This window comes from Myotis yumanensis, unplaced genomic scaffold, assembly GCF_028538775.1.
Source record: "Myotis yumanensis isolate MYYU_CA2020_CCGP unplaced genomic scaffold, mMyoYum1.0.hap1 SCAF_2, whole genome shotgun sequence".
NCBI classification, from domain to species: Eukaryota; Metazoa; Chordata; class Mammalia; order Chiroptera; family Vespertilionidae; genus Myotis; species Myotis yumanensis.
Genome location: NW_027223753.1, coordinates 159055379 through 159080386, shown reverse-complemented (window position 1 = coordinate 159080386; position 25008 = coordinate 159055379). Strand labels below are relative to the sequence as shown.

At 40.5% G+C, this 25008-nt stretch overlaps 1 protein-coding gene across 6 annotated transcripts in view; it reads right to left on the bottom strand.

Moving 5' to 3' along the window:
* The window catches only part of CD86 (CD86 molecule), a 95296-nt gene that overhangs the window by 17364 nt on the left and 52924 nt on the right, over positions 1–25008 (bottom strand). For 2 of the 6 annotated variants that reach the window (XM_070406306.1, XM_070406304.1), the window contains exons 3-8: positions 20571–20909; positions 17472–17777; positions 14680–14829; positions 7472–7517; positions 6129–6199; positions 4422–5434 (exon numbers count right to left, since the gene is read on the bottom strand). In XM_070406306.1, coding sequence (XP_070262407.1) covers positions 5286–5434; positions 6129–6199; positions 7472–7517; positions 14680–14829; positions 17472–17777; positions 20571–20909 — 1061 coding nt within the window. In that variant the 3' untranslated portion in view covers positions 4422–5285. Of the gene's footprint in view, positions 1–4421; positions 5435–5626; positions 5675–6128; positions 6200–7471; positions 7518–14679; positions 14830–17471; positions 17778–20570; positions 20910–25008 lie in introns of those variants that run through there. The other 4 variants (XM_070406305.1, XM_070406309.1, XM_070406307.1 and 1 more) reach the window with 3 other exon arrangements.

Here is a 25008-nt window from a genome sequence, read left to right as displayed (position 1 = left end):
GCTCATGGCTCTCTTTGGTGTTTGGCGAATCTTCTCTTTGCTCTCATTTGCCACAAAAAAAGAAAAAGAAAAAAAAGGATACTTTCTACATGTCTCCCATTTCTAGTAGATTGTTAGGACAATTTAGTGATTTTTTCCTCTGCACTCTATACATTTGGGAAACCCATGAGTTCACAGCTTTTAATCTCAGAACAATGATATACAATTAGGTTTTGGGAAGAAGTCACTCTGCCATATGCTATGAGTAGCGCTGAGCTGGCACCACTGTCAGGCTAGAGATATACTTTCTGAAATAAGTTTGTGTATATTTTAAAAAGGTATATTTTCATAATAAAAACACTTAAAAAGTACTGGGCACTCTCATCTCTACGTTACAGTTGTTTATAAAAATACATTATTGTTCTTGTGTATATACGAATAGGAAACAGTATGATTGGTGCCAGGATGAGGAGGAACACACACACACACAAACCTCTTCTCTCCTTTGGCTCCCAAAATGCTGACAGCCAGACTTCTACCTTCCAGGCAAAATACTGCAAAACTACCAGCCTAAGAGAAAAGACCTTTTAAAGAAAAGGCTCACCAGATTCCTTTATAATAAAGCTAAAGTTAATAAGCCCATCCATAGATTCAGATCCTCCAAACAAATTTTCAGCTTCTCACTCTTACTCATGAATAGACAATCAAAGTTAATCAGACATCACAAGGAGCCTCCAACATAGATGCTATAGACCAGTGGTTCTCAACCTTGGCTGCACATTTGAATCACCTGGGAATCTTTTTAAAATCCTGATTTCTGGGCCTCATCCTCCGGAAATTCTGTTTCTTTGTTATGGGGTGGGGCCACAACATTAGTAACAAAGAAACAGAATTTCCGGAGGATGAGGCCCAGAAATCAGGATTTTAAAAAGATTCCCAGGTGATTCTAATGTGCAGCCAAGGTTGAAAACTACTGCTACAGACCAAGGTAAACAAACAGGAAGAAAAAACTTGGAGGATACAGAGACAATACAGGAAAAAATAACACTTAAAAACCTACCAATATCTTCAGAGAGTTAAGAAATGATACTGAAACAATTAAGGACAGGCTCCTTAGAGAAAGAAATATTCAGAGAACAAAAAGGAGCTCTTGGAAATGAATATTTGATAGCAGAAATTTAAAAATACAACAGAAAGTTTGGAAGATAAAGTTATGGAAATCTTTAAGAAACAGAGCAAAAGACAAAAAGATGGAAGAGGACAGAAATGTAAGAAAATAGAAAGATCAGCCTAGGACAGTGGTTGGCAACTCATTAGTCAACAGAGCCAAATATCAACAGTACAACGATTGAAATTTCTTTTGAGAGCCAAATTTTTTAAACTTAAACTATATAGGTAGGTGCATTGTTATTAACCTAATTAGGGTACTCCTAAGGCTTAGGAAGAGCCACACTCAAGGGGCCAAAGAGCTGCATGTGGCTCACGAGCCACAGTTTGCCAACCACGGGCCTAGGAGATCCAACACTGAAATTCAATATCCTAGAATGCAGATTAGAGAAATAGAGAGGGGGAAAAAAATCAATGAAACAATTCAAGAAATTTCCCTAGAGTAAAGGATGTATGTTTTCAGATAGAAAGTACCACCTCAGTGCTAACCACAGTGGTCATATAGGCATTTCATTACAAAATTGAAGAACAATGAGATAGACAGAAGATCCTAAAAGCTTCCATATAAAAAAATAAGGAGCCAGAATATCTATAGATATTTATAAAGCAAGACTGGAAGCTGGAGACAATGAAAAGAATTTCTAACTCCAAATTCTATATCAAGACAAATGATCAATTAAGTAGGAGGGTAGGATAAAGATATTTTCAGATACACAAAAATCTCATTAAGTTTACTTCTCACATATCCTTTCTCAAAAAGCTACTGGTGGGTATGTACAACTGAAGTGAGGAAGTAAGTCAAGAAAGACAAATATATGAGATGCAGGTAATAGGAGATCCAGTTCAGAATGACTTATTCACTAGACCTAGGGTTTAACTTGTTATGATTGGAGCACGTTCAAAAATTTGTGTCTAAGGACAGTGCAAGACTTTGTATATGTTTGTATTTTTCCTCCTGGAGTACACAGGTGGCGATGATGAAAGCCAATGGAACCTCACTTTTATTATAAGTTCCACAAGAATGCTGGTATATGGATGAGACTGAAAACTGAGTATGTTTGTAATCATCTTAACAAGAGCTTTATGTTTATGTTGATTAGGTGTAGAATAAAACCAAACCTGAATGAAATACATATATATAAAACATATGGAACACATATAAATAAAATAAATATATACACATATATGTGTGTGTATATATGTATATATGCACTATATATACACATAGACTCATACACACTATATATATGTATATATGTATATACATAGTGTATCTATGGAAGGATACATAAGAAGCTGGAGATTAAACTCGCCTCTGTGTGGTTAGGGAAAAAAAAAGAATGTGAGAGAGATCTTCTTTTCTCTATTTACCTCCTTGTTCCCTTTTTAAAAATTTATTTATTTATTTATTTATTATTGTTTAAAGTATTACATATAGTATTACATATGTCTCCTTTTCCCCCCATTGACCTCTCCTAGTCCACTCCCCCCTCCCAGAACATGCCCTCACCCCCCTAGTGTCTGTGTCTATTGGTTATGCTTATATGCATGCACACAAGTCCTTTGGTTGATCTCTTACTTCTCCCTCCCGCTGCCTTGTGTCTTTTGATATTTTGGACAAAATGCAGGGTAAGAGAGAGAGTAGACTGGGGTCATTTTGGTTTTGATTGTCAGTTCTTGGAAATAAGAGCCTGGCCGAGAAAAGGAGTGGATGCTGAAGCTGGAGGGACTTCTGGCCTGGTTATGACCAAATGTGGCAATACAGTGGAGGTGGCAGTGGGTGTTGAGGGAAAGGTCGGAGGGCAGTAGTCAGAGGTGACTGTGCTTTCTAGCTTGGGTTAACACGTGAAGTCGCTGAGTGGATGAAACTGGCTTCAGAATGGTGGAGGGAGGAGAGTGAATTGCAAAAGAATAGTAAGTGGCAGGGGTGTAGGGGGAGGCAACAATTATAGTTCACTTCCCCCCTGACCAAAAACTCATTTTCACTGGCCACATCATAGGCCTTATGAGATGATGAATGACTTCTGGAAAAATCAGTGGCAGGTCCTCTGCAGGCACTATCTTGGGTGACTGAGCTAGTGTAACAAAAGATGTGGTGTAAGCACTCACCTGCTGTCTCTTCTATGGTCAGAAAACATGGGGCTGGGAAAGAAAGGAATGAGGGGTGGGGATAATGCTTTTAAAAAGTTTCCCCAGCTCTGCCACTTACTAAGTTGGAGACCTGGGATAAATTGCTTTGACTACTCTGTGCCTAAGTTTCCTTATCAGCAAAACAGGCATCATATCCCAATACTGATATCACAGGGTCATTATGAGGATTAAGTGGGATAATACATTTAAAGGTTTAGAGGAGTCCCTGTTACAAGGTGAACCTCTTTTAACCTTACTTGGCTTTCTTTTCCCCAGACTTGGAACACAGAGGTCTAGATAATTTAATATACAAAGGAGGGATTTTTAAAAACCAGATATTAATACTGAATGAATAAGTATTAATGTTTCATTCAATAGCTAAACAAGTAGTTTTGAGGTTCTGTCTTAGTTTCCTGGGATTTGTTGGTGAAGAGGTTAGATCACATCCCTGCTCTCACAGAGCCTAGACAGTTTCCCCCCAGAATTTCCCTACATTTATTTATTTATTTTTAATTGAGATATAATTGACATATAATGTATTAGTTTTAGGGTTACAACATAATGACTTAATTTATTTATATACTGTGAAATGGTTACCACAATAAGTTTAATTAACATCTATCACCATACATGGTTACAAATTATTTTTTCTTCTGATGAGAATTTTTGAGATCTATTCTCTTAGCAACTTTCAAACATAAAGTACAGTTATATGAATTTATTTTATAGTAATGTATTTTTAGAAATACTTTTTCATTAGCCTTTGTTTAGTGACTATACAAGCACATAATTTTAAAGTTACACAGTATAAAAGTTTATAAACTGAAAAGCAAGTATCCCTTCCTTCACTCTAAATTTCCCAGTTGTCTTCAGAAACAACCTGTCTTAACTAATCTTTTATGTGTTATTACTGAGATTAACATATAGAATTATATTAGCTCCTCTTTCTCATACAATGGTTAGGGGAAAGGGAAGAGGAGAAGGTTTGGGATGAGTCAGAGGCTTCTAGCTTGGGTGACTGGAGAATGGGGCTACCACAGAGACGTCAAGAGGAAGTATATTAGGAAGACAGAGGGAGGAACATCAGACTACAAGCGCTGAGTAGTACTCCGGAAATAGAAGCCAAACATAAATTTTTACATCAACTTAATGAAAATTTATTGAAAACTTCTCTGTACAAAACTCTAAGCAAGATGCTTAGAGTCTAAAGAAGGCAGGAGCAGGATAGAACACACAAATGGCAATTTTACAAGGACAAGCATGGCTAGCACGGCTGTCTATAACCCTCTAGGCCGGCTCTACAGAACTATTTCTATAGCGTGAGCCCCCCAAAGTCCTCTTTAGGTTCGAACCGAAGCTGCCCCATCTCTTAGTGATGTTGCTTTAGAGCCAGGGTCTCTTAACTTATTTCTGCTGGGTTAGTATTTTTGTCTCTTGTCACCCAGTTTTCTTATTGTTGAAAATGATGCTCATAGTTCTCAGACACAAGTTCACTAGCACTGCTCTGGGCTGGCCAATATGTTCGTAGGGCATCTGTGGGCTAAGTCAACTTCTGGAGGATTTGCATGCTGGTCAAACTAATTTTATTCCAGCTCTTTGTCTCTCAGCCATCAGTTGGAAAAGTTCGAAGTCTCCTTCCATTTATCCCACGATCAAGATGATAGCTCTCTACCCCAAGCTCTGCTTTCAGCCGGGTAAAACATCACAACCACCTGGTATCATCGAAACCCCTCACTGGCCACCCAGGAAACTACTGTCTGTTTTAAGTCCATTTGGACAAACTGTCCATCTGTGACTTGTCCCCAAGGCTTGTCGAAGGACGGGACAGACTGAACATTCATGGTCAAGATCTTTCTCTTTTCCCTCTCTCTCTTTTTTTTTTTTGAGTATTGTGATCTCTCTGTTGGTTCTTGCACAGTTGCCCAGGTCACGATCTCAGTCAGTTTTTTCAAGAAGAGAAGTAGGGTTCACGAGGCACGGCACTGTCCTGCATTATCCAGCGCTCTCTCCTAAGGCTTATCAATCGCGTGTTGGTCACATGGATCTTCCTTAGTGTTAGCAACAGCCCATATAGAAATGGCTCCAGGGTCCAGAGTGCTGCCATCTCCGTCTCTCTTAGTCTCCCAAATTTTGAGTTTGTCTGCTTTCCTTACTGACCCTGACAGAAGAACAACAACTCCTTGGCAGAGGGTGGACATTTCTCAAAGCACATAACTACATTAGTAGAGTACATTTTTTATATTTCAAAATGTTAATATTAACACTATAAAGCCATAAAATATATAGCCCCCTCTCAGACTGAAGAGGTAGGTGTTCAGTCATAGGTATACAAGATTGGTTGTAGCATTACCTTAGAATTCAGAGTAGATAAAAGTCACTATTCCAGGTAGTGGGAGTTCTACAGAAAACACAGTTTGTAAAATTAAGAAAAGAGGCCACATCTGACACAGAAGGCATTAGTCCTAAACATTAGGATCCAATCCAATCCAATCCAAGTGTGTTCTGAAAAGAAGCAGATAAAATCTGCTCCTGGCATAGGGAGCCGAGATGGCATTATAAGGAGGCTATTTGTATAGAGGGAGTCCTAGAGCCTCCACTATTATTTATGGTAAAATTTTCTCACCTTCTGGGAAGGTTTAGAGAGACAAAAAAAAAGTCAGCCAAAAACTTGAAAAGGAAAGCATATGTATCATAGAATTTGTACACTTGAAATCTACATAATTTAATAATCAATGTCATTCCAATAAACTTAATTTAAAAAGGGAAAAAAGAAAGAGGAACCACCCACATGGTATAAAAAATAGTCAAATGGACATTACTCTTTAATTAAAAATGTGTAGCACTTTTGTCACCTGAGTCTGTCTTTGAAATGTTGACAATACACTGGGCTTCATTAGATCTTTCAGGTACACGGTTTTCTACTCTGGAGAAATAGAAAAAAGAATTAAGTCAGATTTCACAGTGGAGCCACTTCCTTTTCTAGATTTCAATGACAGGGCCAAATATAGGGGACATTGCAATAACAATGAGGAAGAACAAACTATTGAAGAGCGAGGTGAAGTGTCACCCACACTTTTTTCAATAGCTACCCTTTATTTTTGTCTGGCCTGTCCCTGCCCTAGGCTGAGTCCCTGCCACCTTCACTCTGTAGGCTCTTCTGGACTATTTCTGAACTAAGTCTGACAAGGGCAGGCAAGATCTCAGGACCCTGACTCACCATCCAGGACCCCGACTCACCATCCAGGACTCCTAGACTCACAGTGGCTGGAATATCCATATAAGTGCTGGGCACTCTGGGTCCCATGTGCCCTTGGGTCCCAGCTGTGTCTCTGTGACCAGGCTCTTCACTGAGGGCTGCTTTGAGCCCACAGCCATGCAGCCAGAGCCGTGATATTTTTGACAAGCTCAGTTCCTCAGGAGGGACGGAGGTATGGACAATCTAATTATACCATGTGGTGAAAGGACTGATCACCAGGAATCTTCATGCATCCCTTCATGTATTCATTCAATCTTTCAACAAATATGTATTGAGCACCTACTATATGCCAGGCACTGTGCTGGTTGCTAGCAGCACAATGATTAGTTTAACTAATATGATCCCTGCTCTCTCTAGAGTCTAGATTTATAGAGTTTAATAATATGTTAATACTGTTTCTTTATAAAGAAAAAGGACAGGTACACATGACACTATAATGGGCTGACATAATCTAGTTTGGGATGGGTTTTTAAGAAAGTGCTGCTTGAATCAAGATCTGAAGAATGAGATGAAGAAGTGGCAGAAGAATATGCCAAGCAGAAGGCACAGCAGATTCAAAGACACAGAAGCTAAATGGAACATATTATCATTCCTCGTTTATTCATGTACTCATTCCACACATGTAGGAAAGCCACTAGTCAGGCACTGTGCTAGGTACTGGGGTTACCGTGGTGAATAAGATGCAGCCCATGCTCCCCGTGTCAGGCCCTTTTGGTATTGATTGTTTACTTGGCCATGACTGAGCATTGTGCATTGGACTCCCTGCCATCCATTTACAACTAGGACATTTCCTCCTGGTCCTATTAGTTTCGCTTTCCTTTCCCTCTCCATTAGTTCATGTTTGTTGGAGTCTCAGCAGGCCTCACATGTCAGTCTATTCAGTTACAGACCCTCTGGGAATCAGACCTCTTTCAACAATGTTATAGGGTCTGGACTCACCTTTCCTTGGCCTGTTCACTCTCTTCCCCTTCCACTCTGATGACTTCTGAAAGAGAGCAAAACAATCTCAGAAAACGTATTGCCCATTCATCCTAAAAAAGGGAAAGTTTGAAGAGGCTCCAAAGTCCTACTCGGAGAAAAATCCTTGTAGCCTTACATGTGAAATAGACGGTTACTTGATGCAATTTCAGGGGGAGTGAGAAGGAGCTCCTTGCATCCAAAAAGTAAATGCCTTTACTTGCTCACTGTGCCTTAAGTTCTAATGTTGGAAATAGGATTTTCGCTTACAAATCTAGTCTTTGCTAAAATAAAAATACTAGTGGCAGGGGGAACACATTTAGTTTTAGCAATCATTTAGTGATCAGACAAGAATTTCCAATCCTTTTCTGAAAATAAGACTTAGGAGGAAAAGGAAATCTTGAAGGTGTTAATGCTGAAGTGGGTTAGCCAGCGGACACTACCAACTACACAATACCGCAAGGATGGACCCACGTGAGAAATCTCCAGCTGGCTAGATCTCCCAAAGCCTGAGTTGCTACTGGAATGGACTTACTACCGACGCAACTTGGAGTGTAAAGTCCTCTAGGTTGACTGCTGTGACAGTGCTATTGTCCCACTTAGAGCCTTACAGCAGGGGTTGTTAACCTGGGTGTCCACTGAGGAATTTAGGGATCACGGGAATCCTCTCAACAGCTCCCCTGATGGTTTTGAATATTTTCTATCATTGGCAGTTCATGCGTACACAGGTGCAGGTATGTGTGTGTGTCTCTGTGTGTGTGAATGCGCATGTGTGTGTTGAAAAATAATCAGCTTTATTGAGATACTAGAGGCCTGGTGCACGTGCACTGGAGGGGGTGTCCCTCAGCCTGGCCTGCACCCTCTCACAGTCCTGGAACCCTTGGGGGATCAGGCCTAAGCCAGTAGTCAGACATCCTTCTTGCAGACCGGGGCTCTCGCAGTCTGGGACCCCTCACTCCTTACCCCTCCCTCCCACCTGCAGCGGAGGTGGGAGAGGCTCCCGCCACTGCTGCTGTGCTCACCAGCTGTGAGCCTGGCTTCTGGCTGAGTGGCGCTCCCCCTGTGGGAGCGCACTGACCACCAGGGAGCAGCTCCTGCATTGAGCATCTGCCCCCTGGTGGTCAGTGCGTATCATAGTGACCAGTCTTTCCATTGTGCGGTGGATCTGCATATTAGCCTTTTATTATATAGGATAATTAATATACAATAAAATTCAATCAATTTTCATATAGATTTTGGTGAGTTTAACAAATGTATGCAGTCATGTAATTACCACCATAACCAAGATATAGAACATTTATATAAGCCCCCAAAGCTGCCCTTTTCTCCCACCCTGTTCCCTGGTAACCACTGATCTGTTTAATGTCACCAGAGTGTCACTTAATTTCATGTAAGTAGGATCAGATAACGTGTAGTGTTTTAGTGCCTGGAGTCTTTCACTTAGCATACATAATGCTTTTGAAATTCATCTGAGTTGTGGCATGTTGCCAGTACTATACCACTATTAGTTTATTCATTCACCAATTTGGGATGCCAGGTTTTCAGTACCATAGGCTGCTGTAAAGATTTGTGTAGACATGGTTTTTCTTTCTCAGTAGAGGCCTGGTACATGAAATTTGTGCACTTGAGGGGGTGTCCCCTCAGCCTGGCCTGCACCTTCTCATGGTTCCAGACCCCTCGTGGGATGTCTGATTGCACTTGGGGGGGTGTTTCCCTCAGCCCAGCCTGCACCCTCTCATGGTCCCGGACCCCTCGTGGGATGTCTGACTGCCAGGTATCGGGTCTAAGCCGGCAGTAAGACATCCCTCTCGCAATCCGGAATCCCTTGCTCCTTATGCTTGGATCACTGCTCCTTAGCCCTGCCGTGAAAGCAGGAGAGGCTCCCGCCACCGCCACTGAACTCACCAGCCATGAGCCGGGCTTCTGGCTGAGCTGCCACTTCCCCTGTGGGAGCTCACTGACCACCAAGGGGCAGCTCCTGCATTGAGCATCTGCCCCTGGTGGTCAGTGCACATCATAGCGACTGGTCGCTCAGGTAGTTCTGCCGTAATGGTCACTTAAGCTTTTATTATATAGATGGGTAAGTATCTAGAATTGCAGGGCTGTATAGCAGTGCATCAGGATTTCAGCTGTTTCACATCCTCTTCAAAACTTGGTATTTATTAGTCCTTTTAATCTTTGTCATGTTAGTGGGTGTGTAATGGTATCTTGTTATGCCTTTAATGTGTATATTCCTAATGATTAATGGTGTTGTGACTGTGTGACTATGTTTACTGGCCATTTATATACCTTCTTCTGTTAAGTATCAGTTCAAGTCTTTTGCTCCCTGCCTTTTGTTAAGTGAATTTTTTTTCTTATTACCCAGTAGTAATCTATAATTATATATTCTGGATATAAGCTCTTTATCAAATATACATTTTTGCAATATTTTCTCCCAGCCTGTGGCTTGACTTTTCATTTTTTTAACAAAGTCAAAGGATAAAAGTTTTTAATCTTGATGAATTTCAGTTTATCAATTTGTGTTTATTGTGTCTGTCTAAGATTTGGGTAAGGTAAGGTCACAAAGATTTTTTCCTATGTTTTCTTTCAAAAGTCTTTTAATTTTAGCTCTTATATTTAGATATGTAGTTCACTTCAAGTTAATTTTGTGTGTGCCTAGGTTCATATTTTTCCATGTGGATATCTAATTGCCCAACACCATCTGTTGAAAAACTATCCTTTCTGCATGAAATCATTGTCACACATTTGTCAAATAAGTTGACCATATGAATTTATTTTTGGACTTTCCATTCTGGCCCATTGACTGATGTGTCTGTGCTTTCACCAGTATCATGCTGCCTTGATTACTATAACTGTATAGTAAACCTTAAAATTAGGTAGTATAAGTCCTCTGTTTCTTTATTTTTCAGAATTCTTTTGGCAATTGTAGGTCTTTTGCATTTCCACATGACTTTTAGAAGCAGGTCTTGAGTTTCCACCAAACAGCCTGCAAGGATTTTGATTGGTATTGCATTAAAACCATAAATCAATTTAGGGAGAATTGGTATCTTAAAATCTAGTCTTTTGATCCATAAACATGGCATATTTCTCCATTTACATAGGTCATTTAAATTTTTGTGGGTTATAATATTTTTTAGTTTTTAGTATACAGGTCTTGAATTTGTTCTTAAAATTTAATTCCCAAGCCTTTAATATTATTTGATGTCATTGTAAATGGTGTTTAAATTTTGTCCAGTGTCCAATTGTTTGTTGTCAGTATATAGAAATACAATTGATTTTGTGTGTTGACCATATATCCTGTGACTTTGCTACACTCAATTAGTTCTAATATTTTTTAATGGATTCCTTAGGCTTTTCTATAAACATGAGCATGTTATCTGCAAAAAAAAGAGAGTTTTGCTTCTTCTTTTTTAAATATGCATGCCTTTGTTTCTTTTTCTAGACTTGTTGCACTGGCTAGGACCTCCAGTACAATGTTGGGCAAAAATAGTGAGAGTGAACATTTTGCTTTATTCTTGATCTTAGGGGCAAAGCAATCAGTCTTTTGTCATTAAATATGATGTTAACTGAAGGGTTTTGGTAGATGTCCTTTTCAGGTTGAGGAAGTTCCTTCTTATTCCTACTTTTATAAGGGTTTTTTCTTGCTTTTTAAAAATCATAAATAGATATTAATTTGGCCAAATGTTTTATCTGTATCCAATGACATAATCACATGGTTTTTCTTTCCAGTTGTCGATATGGTGAATTTTAGTGTTTGGTTTTTGTATGTTAAACCTGCCTTATGTTCCTGGAATAAACCCCATTTGACCATGATGTATCATACTTTTAATATATTGTTAGATTTTAGTTGTTAATTTTGTTAAGTATTTTGACATTTATGTTCATAAGAGATATGTGTAGTTTTATTTTCTTGTAATTTTTTTCTAGTTTTGATATCAGGGCTCCCCCTACCAGAGCTATGTGTTATTTGACTTAGTTTCCAAACAAAATAAATCTGTTTAGATTCTATATTTGTCAAAGTTCCTCTTGAAAATAATGGCACTTATAGTTGAATGAAATATTTCAAATGTCTGTAGACCAATCCAGAATAATTAAGTTATCCTTTTATGTCCATGACAAAAATCATCACCATTAAACACACACACACACACACACACACACACACACTTATGTTTTAAAGTGAAAGCAGATAATAAAGATAGATTTCTAACCTTTTAGGTTTGATTATAAATTTAGCATTTTGAAGGGCAGAAGTGATGATATCACTAACTTTCAATTTTTAAGCCCTGTGAAGGTTTCTGCTTAAATAGTGGTTGAAATGTTTTCTTTTGGAGAAAACACTTGCCCTTTAAGAGATCATTCCTGGGAAAGCCAAGACTCAGGTTTGGTGGAAGGAGGCAAGTTGAAAAAAAACAACTGTTGGTTGCTAGGGCACTAATATATACAGATGTCAGTCACACAAAACCAAACAAGGAAGCAAAATTTCAGGAGGAGTTTTTTTAGTCTTTTTCCTGAGTGGGTAAGCTGACAGGTAGCTTTTGGTTGGGAAAAGACAGTAATTCAAGATGACATTTTCTCATGCCTTATCTGTCTTATTTGATAAAAATACAAAATAAAAAGAGAAGAGAAATTGGAAACCAGCTAAATAACCATGCCATTTCACCTTTTTAAAAATTTAACAGGTTAAACAGGGTAAATATGTATGGTTTAGGGGAAAAACCCAACATAATTATGAACAAACACTGGAAAGGACTTTTGATGCCAAGTTAGTTTAAGGATTGTTCTCCTCTGAGGAGAGGATTAGTTTTGGAATAGGAGGAAGCTCCATTTTTGGAGAAATTCCTACAGATTATCAGTAAACTTGTGCCTCTCTGAAGGGATCACAACTGCTTTCATGTTTGTCTATTGGCAGAATTTAGTTCCTTGTGGTTGTAGGACTGAAATTTCCATTTCCTTGCTGGCTTTCAGGTGAAGGCCATTCTCAGCTTCTAAAGGCTGCCTACATTTCTTGGCTAATGGCCCCTTCCTCCATCTTCAAAGCCAGAAATGGTGGGTTGAGTCTGTCTTAAGTTTTGGTTCTCTTCTCCTTCCATCTTATCTTTCTAACCAAGCTGGGAAAAGTTCTCTGACTCATGTGATTAGACTGGGTCCACCTGGATAATCCAGGATAATTTCATTATCTTAAGGTCAGTGTCCTAATCACATATGAAAGTCCTCTTTGCTGTAGAAGAAAACATTATAGATTCTGGGGCATGTGAGGTGGACACCTTACTGTGGGCATTATTCTGTTTATCACATAGCTAATGCCAGAGGAATTCACAAAGCAAATGTAGACATTGCTGAAGTTATGGAACCCAAATTTACAAACATCTCATATCTACACGTCATAGTTATTCAGTACATCTCCTGTCCTCCAGTGATATCAAGGCTCTTCTCTTTTATCAGATTCACTGGCATAAGTGACTGACCAAACAACGTTTTCCTATCAGTACTTTTTATCACATTCTTGTGGGGGGAGGGGTTCATATATGTGCCGTGCTCTCTTGTCTTCTGCCTTTTACCATGCATAGCTCAATTTTACCATCTTATATGCACAAATATAGCTTCTTAAAACTCTTTCCAATTTCTTTCATGTGTATACACACATCCTCCTCTTTAATTCCCTTCTCTAGTCTCCTGAATTTTTCTGATTGCTTCTTGGAGGAAGAAACATTCTTACTTTCTTTTTCTCTATCCCTTCTTCTTTGTTTCATTTGTAAACTAATTATTCCAATGTGAAAGCAAATTTTGGAGACAGCTTCTTCCCTAACTAAAGGTTGTTTCTGCACATTTAGCCAATTCTAAAGGCAATGAGATTGAAAAAAAGAGAAGCTCAAAACCTTGACCTTGAAAAGTCAAAGCCTGGACAAGCATAGTAAATCCATACATCTGATCCTCTGTACTGAATTTTCCGTACATTAGCAGCTTGAACTGCTCTGCCACATGCTTTGTGTCAATTTGTTGAAATTGGATAATCACTCCTAAATTTCCTGTTTTAAAGCAGGGATGAAATAAATAACTGCTAATATCATCCATCTATTTTCTACATGGATCTTAAAATCAATATAATGAAGTTTTAAATAAGATGCTGACCAGAAGCATTATTCTTTTTACCATAAGTGAGTAAGAAGGTTACCTGAATTATTAACACCAACCAAACTTCTACTAGAGGCAATTACTGAGATGAAGTCCAACCTTATTTTACAACTTTATCCAAACCAGCCCAAACCATATATAGGGATTATTCTAAAGACAGGAACCATTTTCCCCACTAAACAAACACAGGCCACTTTTACAACATATGTGGGAGGCTGCTAAATGCAGTGCTATTTACAATAGCAAAAGATCCAAGTGTCCAATGATATAGAGTTGGTTAAATAGATTAAGGTATACCCACATAATGGAACATCTCGCAGCTATTTAATGACATTGAATATTTTTTGTACATTTAGTACAAAAAAGTTAGAAAACATGTGAGATTATCCTACTTGTAAAACAAAATAGTCCTTATAAGAGTATCCCACTTATGGAAAAGAACAGATTTATACATAAAAAGTATCTGGACGATATAGACTAAATGCTATCAGTATAATAATTTTTTTCTTACTACTGGAACGATAGGTGATTATCACCCCCCCTCCCCCCCGCCCAGTACATTTAGTAATGCATATGTAATGCTTGGTAATCAATAAAAGTTCATATTCTTTTTTAAAGTTAGTGAGGAACAATTCATCTAACTGCTCAGGAGACCTATTTTAGAGATGAGAAGGCAAATCTGATGGTTATCTAATGCTCCTCTTCTCCCACCAAGCATCCCTGCTTGAACATCACCAGGTCTATAAGTGCTTTCACCATTTTCCTTCATTGAATTCTGAAAGTAACCTTATGAAGGGAGGTAGGTAAAGCAAGGAATAATCTTTTATATTTGTTAAGTCTTAGGTTAGAAATGTTGCCTTTCCTAGAAACCCAGAGCAATGTTATCAGTTGCTGAGTCTCATCTACAGGGATTCCAGATCATGAGGGGAAACCTTGTCTTCCAACCTATTGTTGACTTTTTGCCAGTCTGGCCTCAACCAAGGAGCTGCAGGAGGCAGCAGATGGGGAAGTCCCTGCAAAGTGGCACTCTGCAGAGAGGACAAGCACTGACTCACCACATTCATGAGAGGGGCCAGGCTTCTTCTTCCTTTTCTTGAGTGTTATAAAGAACACTACCATCGCACACACAACGAGCAGCAGTACAGGTAGAGCAGTCAGGAGGACATTGTCTGGGACAGGCAGGGGTGGCTGAGGTGGCTTTGCATCTAAAAATGACCACAAATTTTTAATTAGCCAGGAAGATTGGTTATAAAAGGTTTATAATGGCCACTGTTCTCTTATTTATATGCCAGCTTTTCCCCAGGGCTCTACTGCCAGAGAAGCCAGAAATACACAATATGAGGTGTTAGAAAGTCCCAGTCCAGGGTCTTCAGCAGTTAACTAATAACCAAGCCAGTGGCTCTGACCAAATGCCTGGACTGAGCTCCCTTACCTTCCCAGAGGCTGGGATGACAATGACTGTGATCTAGAAGAGGGTTGACCTTGCCCTTGGAATCTGGGTAAGGTACCTGTGCCAAGGCTCTGAATGTACAGTCCTCTGTGATGCCTGCATCCTCAGCTCCCTGTGTAGATAGGCCCAGGTCCTGAAGTTTCCTCCATAATAATTCTTCCATCCACTATCATCTCTAGATCAGGCTTCAGACACCTCTCACCTGGACAAATACAATGACCTCCTCACAGGCGTTCTACCTCCAGTTTTGTTTTTGTTTGTTTGCCTTTTACACTGAGGTCACAGCAGATTTCCCTAAGCAGGGCTGTCAGCATGTCTCACCCACTAGAAAAACTTTGCTGTCTTTTCATGCCCTGAGGAATCAGGGTCAGATTCAGCTCCTGGGAGGTCAAGACTTATTTCCTTGCTTGGAGACTCATAAGTTTCCAGGGAGTTGAAAAAGAGGCTTTGGCGGGGGGAAACTGAGAACTGAGGGGCCCATTTCATAAACATTTATGAGAACACTTCCAGTAGTTAATCCTAAATTACAGGAAAGCAGGACCTCCTGTTAGCTTAGCTGCAATTTGTGGACCCATGCCCTGATCCTGGGGCATTAAGAAGAGGAGTTATTGCAAGTCTTATTCAATACTTTCTGAGTCTGTCCCAGTTCATCTCACTTCAGCCTATTTGGTGTTCCCAGTAAAGGGGGGATGGGAAGGTTAATACTTGTTAACCTGGAGACTGCTACCTTTTGACACCCCAAAAGATTCCTTGACTCAGAGTCTAACCTAACTCTGATCAAGCCATAGAATAGGGTCGCAGAGAGGCCAGCCCCAGCTTCTTGAGGCAGCTGGAGCTGGAAGTTTCTGAAGATGGTGGTAGCTGGGAAGGTTTCAGCAGTAGTTGAGAAGCAGAGAAAGGTGAGTCATGATGAGGCTATCTTGGTGGCAAGGCCCTATTTATTTGTTGACTGTGGGAGCCATGGCAGAGGGCCCCAGAGCATGTCATGTGTGGTGATGTTAGGGGCTCCAAGAAGGTGCTGAACTTCAGGGGTGGTTTGGAGAGCCCTCTATCAGGCTACAGTAGAAGCAACCAGGACAGGCTGGGTGGCCTCACCATTTACTGGATTCTTAGAGGGGGAAGTACTTGAGTGGAGGAAATCAGTACCAGGAGAGAGAATTGGCCCATTGGTAAAGTTGGCTTTTAGGAAGTGGCCCCAGAGGCTGTACATAAAAATATGTCCATAGGCCAAGATATGTTTGAACAGGAAGACATCAGGATAAAGAAGGCAGCAAAGCCAGAGGGTAGAGCTAGGAGTTGGAAGGATGACTTAGGGAAAGACAAATCATGGGGGCAGAGTTGGAGAAGGGGCCAAGGCAAGCAGAAGGCAGATAGGTGGGGGAGGGGTCAGCATCAGAACCAGCAGCGAGGAAGACAGTGTGGGAGACGGGTGCCTCTATTCCAGGAAAGAATCTTGCAGTCACTGCTCCTCAAAAGTGGGGTTTCAAATATGGATGCATTCCCTCAAGGGCAAAGTCATGACTTTAAAATGGCAGGCTCCCATTAGTGGACACTGCTTAGTCTCCATGCTTTCCTCCAGCTGGACTGGTCTCCATACTACACTATCAACATGCCACAAGAATTTCTGCTTCTGAGTCTTTCCTTGACATATATGTACATTACCTTTTGTGCCCACATTGCTAGTCCACTGTGGTCCTCACCTGTCATCACCTCACCACCAATTCTTTCTTTTGTTGTGTTACAAGAGCCTACCTCCTTTAAAAAGACTTCCCCTGACCCCCAAGAACTTGCCTATATCTGATTGCCTATAAGACTAATTATAGTCACTTTAGTTTTTAATTTTACAACTTATTTCTATGGAATATAATTTAGATTCCAATCCAATCTTTTTAAAATACAGATTTTCATGTGTATACATCATGAAGTTCTAATTCTATTGGAAGGTCTTTGAGGACAGAGAGCATATCTTATACCTTTTAGTTTTCATCCTTGCAACCAAGAATTTCTAGAATGGTTCTATATTCACAACAAGTGCTATATGTATGTATGCCTGGTGTGTGTTTTGGGGGTGAGAGGTGTGGGTGTGGGTTTGTGTGTATTTTAATGAATGGAAGAATTCTAGCTCGGAGGAATCTTGCATTTTCTGACCTAAACTTCAGAATTGTCTATCCAAAGGTAGCCCAAAAGACTGGGTTAGTTTCAGGGCTTAAGAACATGCTTCCTCAAGTGCAGAATAGGTTCATAATGTTGGCTGTAGGTTCATAGTGTCCTGGACCCTGCAGCACCTCTGTCAATATAAAATGGCTCAGTTGGAGGTTTCCTGGGACATTGGATGATCTGTCATAGCATTTGTGTATAAGACCTGGTAAAAGACATAGTCTTGGGGAGAAGCCTTACCTATATTGTAAGGTTGGGAGAAAAGCTCTGTCTCTGTTGGCTCAGGTTGCAGGACACAGAAGATGCTCACATTTGTTTCTGGAAACACCAGTAAAGACAAGCTGATAGAAACATTGTACAGTCCTGTGATATTATCTTGAATTATTTCCATGACAGCATCATGCTCAGATGTTGAATTCATGGTTTTTAGCTGAAAATACATCTTCGTAGGTTCTGGGTAACCTTGTACAGATGAGCAGGTCACATTTATGTAGGAATTTTCTGTTCTATTAGAAATTAGCATTATTTCAGGTTGACTGAAGTTAGCTGAAAGCAGAATAGAGATACAAAGAGAGAGAGAGAGAGAGAGAGAGAGAGAGAGATCAATCAAAATTTAAAAGTATTTAGAAGAGAATAGCAAATGACTAGGTACCTGTTCTGGGAACTCTCTGGGGGCACATCTGGGAGCCCCAGAGTGCCTCAAGCATGGGTCTCAGACCATGGTAAGAGCCACATAAAGGCCCCATATTTAATTTTTAAAAATGGAGTTTGGGACCATGCTTACTTTCTGTTTACCCAAATCAAGGGGATGCTGTCTGAGTGATAGGAGGGCTAAATTTAAATCATCAAAAATTTATAGTGAGCCCTAGCTGGTTTGGCTCAGTGGATAGAGTGTTGGCCCATCCACTGAGTTTGAGTCTGGTCAAGGGCATGTACCTTGGTTGCAGGCTTGATCCCCAGCCCGGGTTGGGGTGCATGCAGGAGGCAACCAACTGATGTGTCTCTCTCACATCGATGTTTCTCTCTCTTTGTCTCCCTCTCTCCCTTCCATGCTCTCTAAAAACCAATGGGAAAAAATCCTTGGGTGAGGATTAACAAAAATAAAATCTTACTCCTACCATTTGCAACATCATGGATGGAACTGGAGAGCATTATGCTAAGTGAAACAAGCCAGTCAATGAAGGAAAAATACCACATGATCTCACTCATTCATGGATAATAAAGACCATTACAAACTTTTGAACAATAATAGATACAGAGGCAGAGCTGCCTCAAACTGATTGTCAAACTGCAATGGGAAGGCCAGAGAGAGTTGGGGGGCAGGAGGGAGGGGAGTAAGAGATCAACCGAAGGACTTGTATGCATGCATATAAGCATAACTAATGGACATAAGACACTGGGGGGTAAGGGAGGGTAGTGGTTTGTCAAGGGCGCGGGGGGGGGGGGAAAAGGATACTTATGTAATACCCTTTGTAATACTTTAAGAGGAAAATAAAAAAAAAAAAATTAAAAAAAAAAAAAAAAAAATAAAATCTTTATAATGAGGCTACTTCTCTAAGAAATAAAGTCTTTGGAAGGAGAAGTGGTCTGACTTTAGGACCTAAGTGTCCCATGGAATATATTCCAGGTCACTAGACCATGAGAACAGAATGGGATTGAGGCTAAAGTTCCACCAGGAACCAACAGAGTTCTGGGTGCTGGTGTGCTCTGGGCCCTATCTTCCAGAAATTCACACAGGACGGTGGGAAGTGAGTGGGTGGGGACTTTGGATTTAGATAATCAAAATACTGGTTTTGGGAAGGACTGTCTAAGTATCTTCATCATATATTTTAAGATGAAGGGCAAACCTAGCCATTTTTAGGAAAAAATATATGCTGTTAATAAACACAGAGCTTCTCTTGCCTTGTTTATTGTTCAGATTTTTATGGCTGTTGAGGATTGCTGGCACCTATTCCTTCTGCCAGAAAAATAGCTCACTCTCTTTCCAGAGTTATGAGGTCATTTCCAGGTTCTACATACTAATGTATACTTTAGCATGTTGTCTCTGAAACTTCAGTGATTTGCATGACATACTACAAGCTCTGCTATATCAACACACTACTTAAGCATTCGGCTTGTAACTTTATGTGGTCTATCAAAGGTGGAATGCCATGGTACTACCTACTGTAGCCTTATTAGCAATATCTATGAAATTATAGGTTTTATAAGATAGGCTTTTATTAGTTTTTCTAGTACATATTAAAATAATATAAAACCATTAAAATTTTTTTAAAAAAATGATTGTCTGTGTCCCACCTAAACCACACCATGTTTCTCTATAGAAACTGGCCACACTTTGAAAATATCGCTATAGCATTTGGTTACATTTCCCAAAAAGCCCTACAGCCTAGTTGAGTGACACTTAAAGGGAGCAACTTCCCATTCCAATTCTATTTTTACCTCTGCTTTATTCTGGTTTCAGAATTGTTGTTAATCTGCCTTTTTCAGTTTCATAAAAAATTAATCTGTGTCTACGCCTGGCCAGCATGGCTCAGTGATTGAGCATCAACCTATGAACCAGGAGGTCATGGTTCCATTTCCAGTCGGGACACATGTCCTGGTTGCAGGCTCGATCCCCAGTGTGGCGTGTACTGGAGGCAGCCAATCAATGATTCTCGCATCATTGATGTTTCTATCTCTCCCTCCCTCTTCTTTCCTCTCTGAAATCAATAATAACATATTTTTAAAAATTAAAAACAATGCATTTTATTGTATTATATTTTTTTAAAATCTATATTGACAGGTTTTTCAAGGCCTGGAGGAACAAAGGAGCTGGTTTACTAGTTTTTAGACTCTGTGCATTGGGTTATTTCCTTTCTGACTACCAAGCTCATGGTTGGGCAGAAAACAAGTCATAAACAATCTCTGGAATGTTGAAGGGAAAACCCAAATTACTTAGCTGTCACCCTCACTAGGAGCTCCAGGCAAAGATTCAGGGGGTGAGAATTCTTGGACCAAAGGAGAAAATAAATGTAAAAGAGATTTGAGGTCTATGTGATATATAAACTTAGTAATGGAAAAATTACCCATGGTTTTACATAGCCACATTACCTTTGTTTAGTTAGCTCTATTTTGTCCCCAAAGCGAATTCTTACTGATCTTTCAGAAGCAAACTATACAAAGTACAAAGGACTTCTAGTTCCCTACTCCCAAACCCTGCATTACCTTCAAGTGGATTTCCCAGAAATGACTGTCCTCTGCCTTCTCTCTATAGGTCACCCCTGCCCCCACCAGTGTTTCCCTGATCACTGCAGTCTCATCTAGAAGGCCAGGGATCAGGACATGCCATTGACAACATACCAAGCACTGATAGGTCGATATCATTTTGGTGGATGAGAGTCATTCCCTGGAGGTTTTTGCGATGATAGATGAAACATTGATACAATCTCTTGTCCTTGATCTGAATATTGTGGAGTCTCAGGGTCCAATTATCCTGGTCCAAGCTTGTGCGGTCCTTGTAGTTGGCATCAACACTTTGAAGATTCTCTTTGCCTCTGAATAGTTCATAAAGAACCAACTTATCCTGGTTCTGCCAAAATACTACCAGCTCATCCAGGCTTATGTTTTCAGGGTTTGTAAAGTGACATGGAAGGTCTCCAGTTTTGTTGAAATATGCCTGACTCTTCATGGAAGCAGCACCTAAAAAAAAGAAAGATGGCTATTGGGGAAGGAGAAACAAGAGGGAAGAACAAGAGCAACAACTCCATTTTTCTTTATATAATACCCAGATGCTACCTTATCAGTAATGAGATCGAGGAACTAGATGTTAAACTCTGGAACAGTTGCATACGTGTTGGCATCTGGAGGATGGGACTTTTGTTCTCACTCTACAGCTAACTAAATCTGTGTGGCCTTGTGTAAACTGCAACTGCTATGAGGCTCAGTTTCTTTATCTGTTTAATGAAGGAGTGAACCAAATGTTCTAAGGATCTATCCAGTACTATGGGTCTGTGAATTTAAATCCTAAAACAGGGAAAACCAGCAGTTGGACAACTCATTTGCCCATCTGTTACATTCCTATAACCTGAACACTAATTCACTGCAGCTGTTACAGGCTCCATTACTTCTACACCATCACCAAAAACTCTCCCTTTTCCTCCCCATCCCCTTATTCCTTAGCCTGTATAGAGCTTCCCTTATGACTGCATATTTCATGGACAGCTCTCCCAAGGATATAGTACAGTTTGGAAATGACATACATAGCCAACCAAGGCTTCTAATCTCAGTGACCTCTCTAAGCTCTTTCAGGGATCAGAAAGAGAACTGAGCAAATGCGATGGCTGTTTGGGATTGTGGTAGTCAAAGACCATTTAAGGCACATGAATGAAATACTGAAAATGAATCATAGATGGGAAGGTGAGAATGTGCTTTTTGGAGTATTGGGGGAACCTCAATTACCATAAACTTGCTCTTCCCAGGATGCATTGCTCTGGCAGTTTTTGAAACCCCTGGAGGACAGGCTGGGAGAGTTCAGAGAAAGGCTTTCCTCTCCAAGGACATTTGGAGTTTGTGGAAGGGATTTTGTGTGATTGATTATATATTGTAATAATTATGTATGGTGCTAAGTACTTGAAATATCAGGGTGACACTTTGTAAAGTATATGGTTGTCTAACCTGAAATAATATAAAATAATATGAATGTAAACTGTAATTAAAAAATAAAACTTTTTAAAAATGTGATTGATTATAGGGTTTTTGTAGGACCTACTCTGAGTCATGGAATTAATTGAGACTTGGCCAAGAAATTAGTGGTGGGTGAGAAGTGCAGGGTTGGGGGGAAATGCTGTTTCTTAGTTAATATGAAGTTAGCTGCCACCTTGGAGAGGAAGTTCAGGCGGGTTCTAAGTAAAGCTCCATTGTTTAGGACTTTATTAAGGAGGAAAGTGAGGTGGGTTGGTGAGAGAGAGAAGAGTAGTTTCATTCAAGTTGTTTGTTGAGGGGTGCTAGGAGAAGTTGAATTGATCTAATCCATGAGTTTCTCTTTCAAGAGAAAGTAGAAGGACAAATAACAATGACATGCACTTGTCAAAACTGGACTGCGTGCAGAATGGCCCAGTGAGAACAAATAATCAAGGGGGTTGGTAGTGGTCTTAAATTTGAAGGGAAGAGGACTCCAGGCATCAGTGAGAGCTGGCACAAATTTGAATCACCACCTATTACATTCTGCTCAGTAGAACTCTGTGAACCACCTGAAAGTATACAAATGCAGTATCCATATAGAATACATTCCCATATTGGAGGGAAGTGGAAAAATCTACCTGGGAACCCGAAACAATAATGAAAGGGGGCCTTAAAGAAGATTTACTATATTGAGAAATTATCTTACAAGGCAACCTTGAGGCTCCTGCTCCTACTTTGCTAAACTCTGAATGATAAGGTAAGGGTGCCACCTACTGTAAAAGCTTCTAGCAGCGATCACTGGGTTATATCAGTGACTTGCCAAATGAGGGCAAACGACCTAACAGAGAAACCAAACACAGTTGGAAATTCTGCCAGTTAGTGGTCAATATTAGATTATTACTCAGGGATCAATTGTGTCTTCTGGGCCTGGAGATGACTTAGCCTTAGGCTTCTGTCTTTCTGATTTATGGTTGTTTCTCTGTTGAGCCTCACAGTACCTTTTCTCCTTCCCAACCACTCTCTTCACTCACAAATCAGTCCAACTTCTCTGACCTAAGACCCCTCTCCAAAAGATTAAAAGGGCTATTTCATCCACATGTCTAACTGTGCCCCTCTTCACCTACCAACCAAAAGTGTGGCCTGTGTTCTAAAGGCATCAGCATCAGGGAAGGCTCGTCAGAAATGCACATGTGCCAAAACCGGTTTGGCTCAGTGGATAGAGCGTCGGCCTGCGGACTGAAAGGTCCTGGGTTCGATTCCGGTCAAGGGCATGTACCTGGGTTGCGGGCACACCCCCAGTGGGAGATGTGCAGGAGGCAGCTGGTCGATGTTTCTCTCTCATCGATGTTTCTAACTCTCTATCTCTCTCCCTTCCTCTCTGTAAAAAATCAATAAAATATATAAAAAAAAAAAAAAAAAAGAGAGAGAGGATAACCAAGATGGCGGCATAGGTAAACACCGGAGACTGCTGCCGCAAACAACCACTTCAAATATACAACTAAAAGACGGAACGGACATCACCCAGAACCACAGGAAAGCTGGCTGAGGAGAGACTCTTCAACTAGAAGGAAAGAGAACAGCATACCGAAGCTCAGAAGAGGCGCAGTGTGGAAAATATAAAGGTACTGAGGTGCGCGCGCACAGCGGGCTGGTGGCTGAGGGCGCGATTGTCCTTTTCAATCAGGAGGGAGTCTCAGACTCTGGGCTCCAGATCCGGGTGAGTCTCTAGGGACTCAGACTCAGACGGGAGAAGCGGGATTGTCTGGCATCAGTTGGAATCTGAGAGCAGCCTTCTCTCCGAGGTTTGCAGTGGCTGCCGAGGTTCTGAGAAGCAGAGCCTCTAGGACCGGGACTGAGAGCAGCCATAACTGCTCCCTCCACCCGCCCTGTTGATCCCGCCCTGCCCAAGCCCTGCGCAGAGCCATTTGCTGGATCACCTCAGGCAAAGGCTAGATTAGCACCTCCCCAGAGGACAGAAGTTTTCCACACAGCTGATTCTCACAGCCGGTCAGCCTGGTGGTCAAATCCCTCTAGTATTAACTACAACAATCAGGGCTTAACTACAACAAGACTGCACACAAAGACTACTAGGGGGTGTACCAAGAAAGCGTAAAAAATGCGGAGACAAAGAAACAGGACAAAACTATCAAGGGAGGATATTGAGTTCAGAACCACACTTTTGAGGTCTCTCAAGAGGCTTCTAGAGTCTGTCGATAAACTTGATGAGATGTACAGGAAATCTAATGAGACCCTCGATGGTATGATAAAGGACCATCTAGAAAGTAAGCATACACTGACTGAAATAAAGAATATTATACAGACTCCAAACAGCAGACCAGAGGAGGGCAAGAATCAAGTCAAAGATTTGAAATTCGAAGAAGCGAGAAACACCCAGCCAGAAAAGCAAAATGAAAAAAGAACCCAAAAATACGAAGATAGTGTAAGGAGCCTCTGGGACAGCTTCAAACGTACCAACATCAGAATTATAGGGGTACCAGAAGATGAGAGAGAGCAAGATATTGAAAACCTATTTGAAGAAGTAATGACAGAAAACTTCCCCCATCTGGTGAAAGAAATAGACTTACAGGTCCAGGAAGCGCAGAGAACCCCAAACAAAAGGAATCCAAAGAGGACCACACCAAGACACATCATCATTAAAATGCCAAGAGCAAAAGACAAAGAGAGAATCTTAAAAGCAGCAAGAGAAAGAAACTCAGTTACCTACAAGGGAGTACCCATACGACTGTCAGCTGATTTCTCAACAGAAACTTTGCAGGCCAGAAGGGAGTGGCAAGAAATATTCAAAGTGATGAATAGCAAGAACCTACAACCAAGATTACTTTATCCAGCAAAGATATCATTCAGAATTGAAGGTCAGATAAAGAGCTTCAAGATAAGGAAAAGCTAAAGGAGTTCATCACCACCAAACCAGTATTATACGAAATGCTGAAAGGTATCCTTTAAGAAGAGGAAGAAGAAAAAGGTAAAGATACAAATAGTGAACAACAAACATGCATCTATCAACAAGTGAATCTAAGAATCAAGTGAATAAATAATCTGATGTACAGAATGAACTGGTGATTATAATGAATCAGGGACATAGAAAGGGAATGGACAG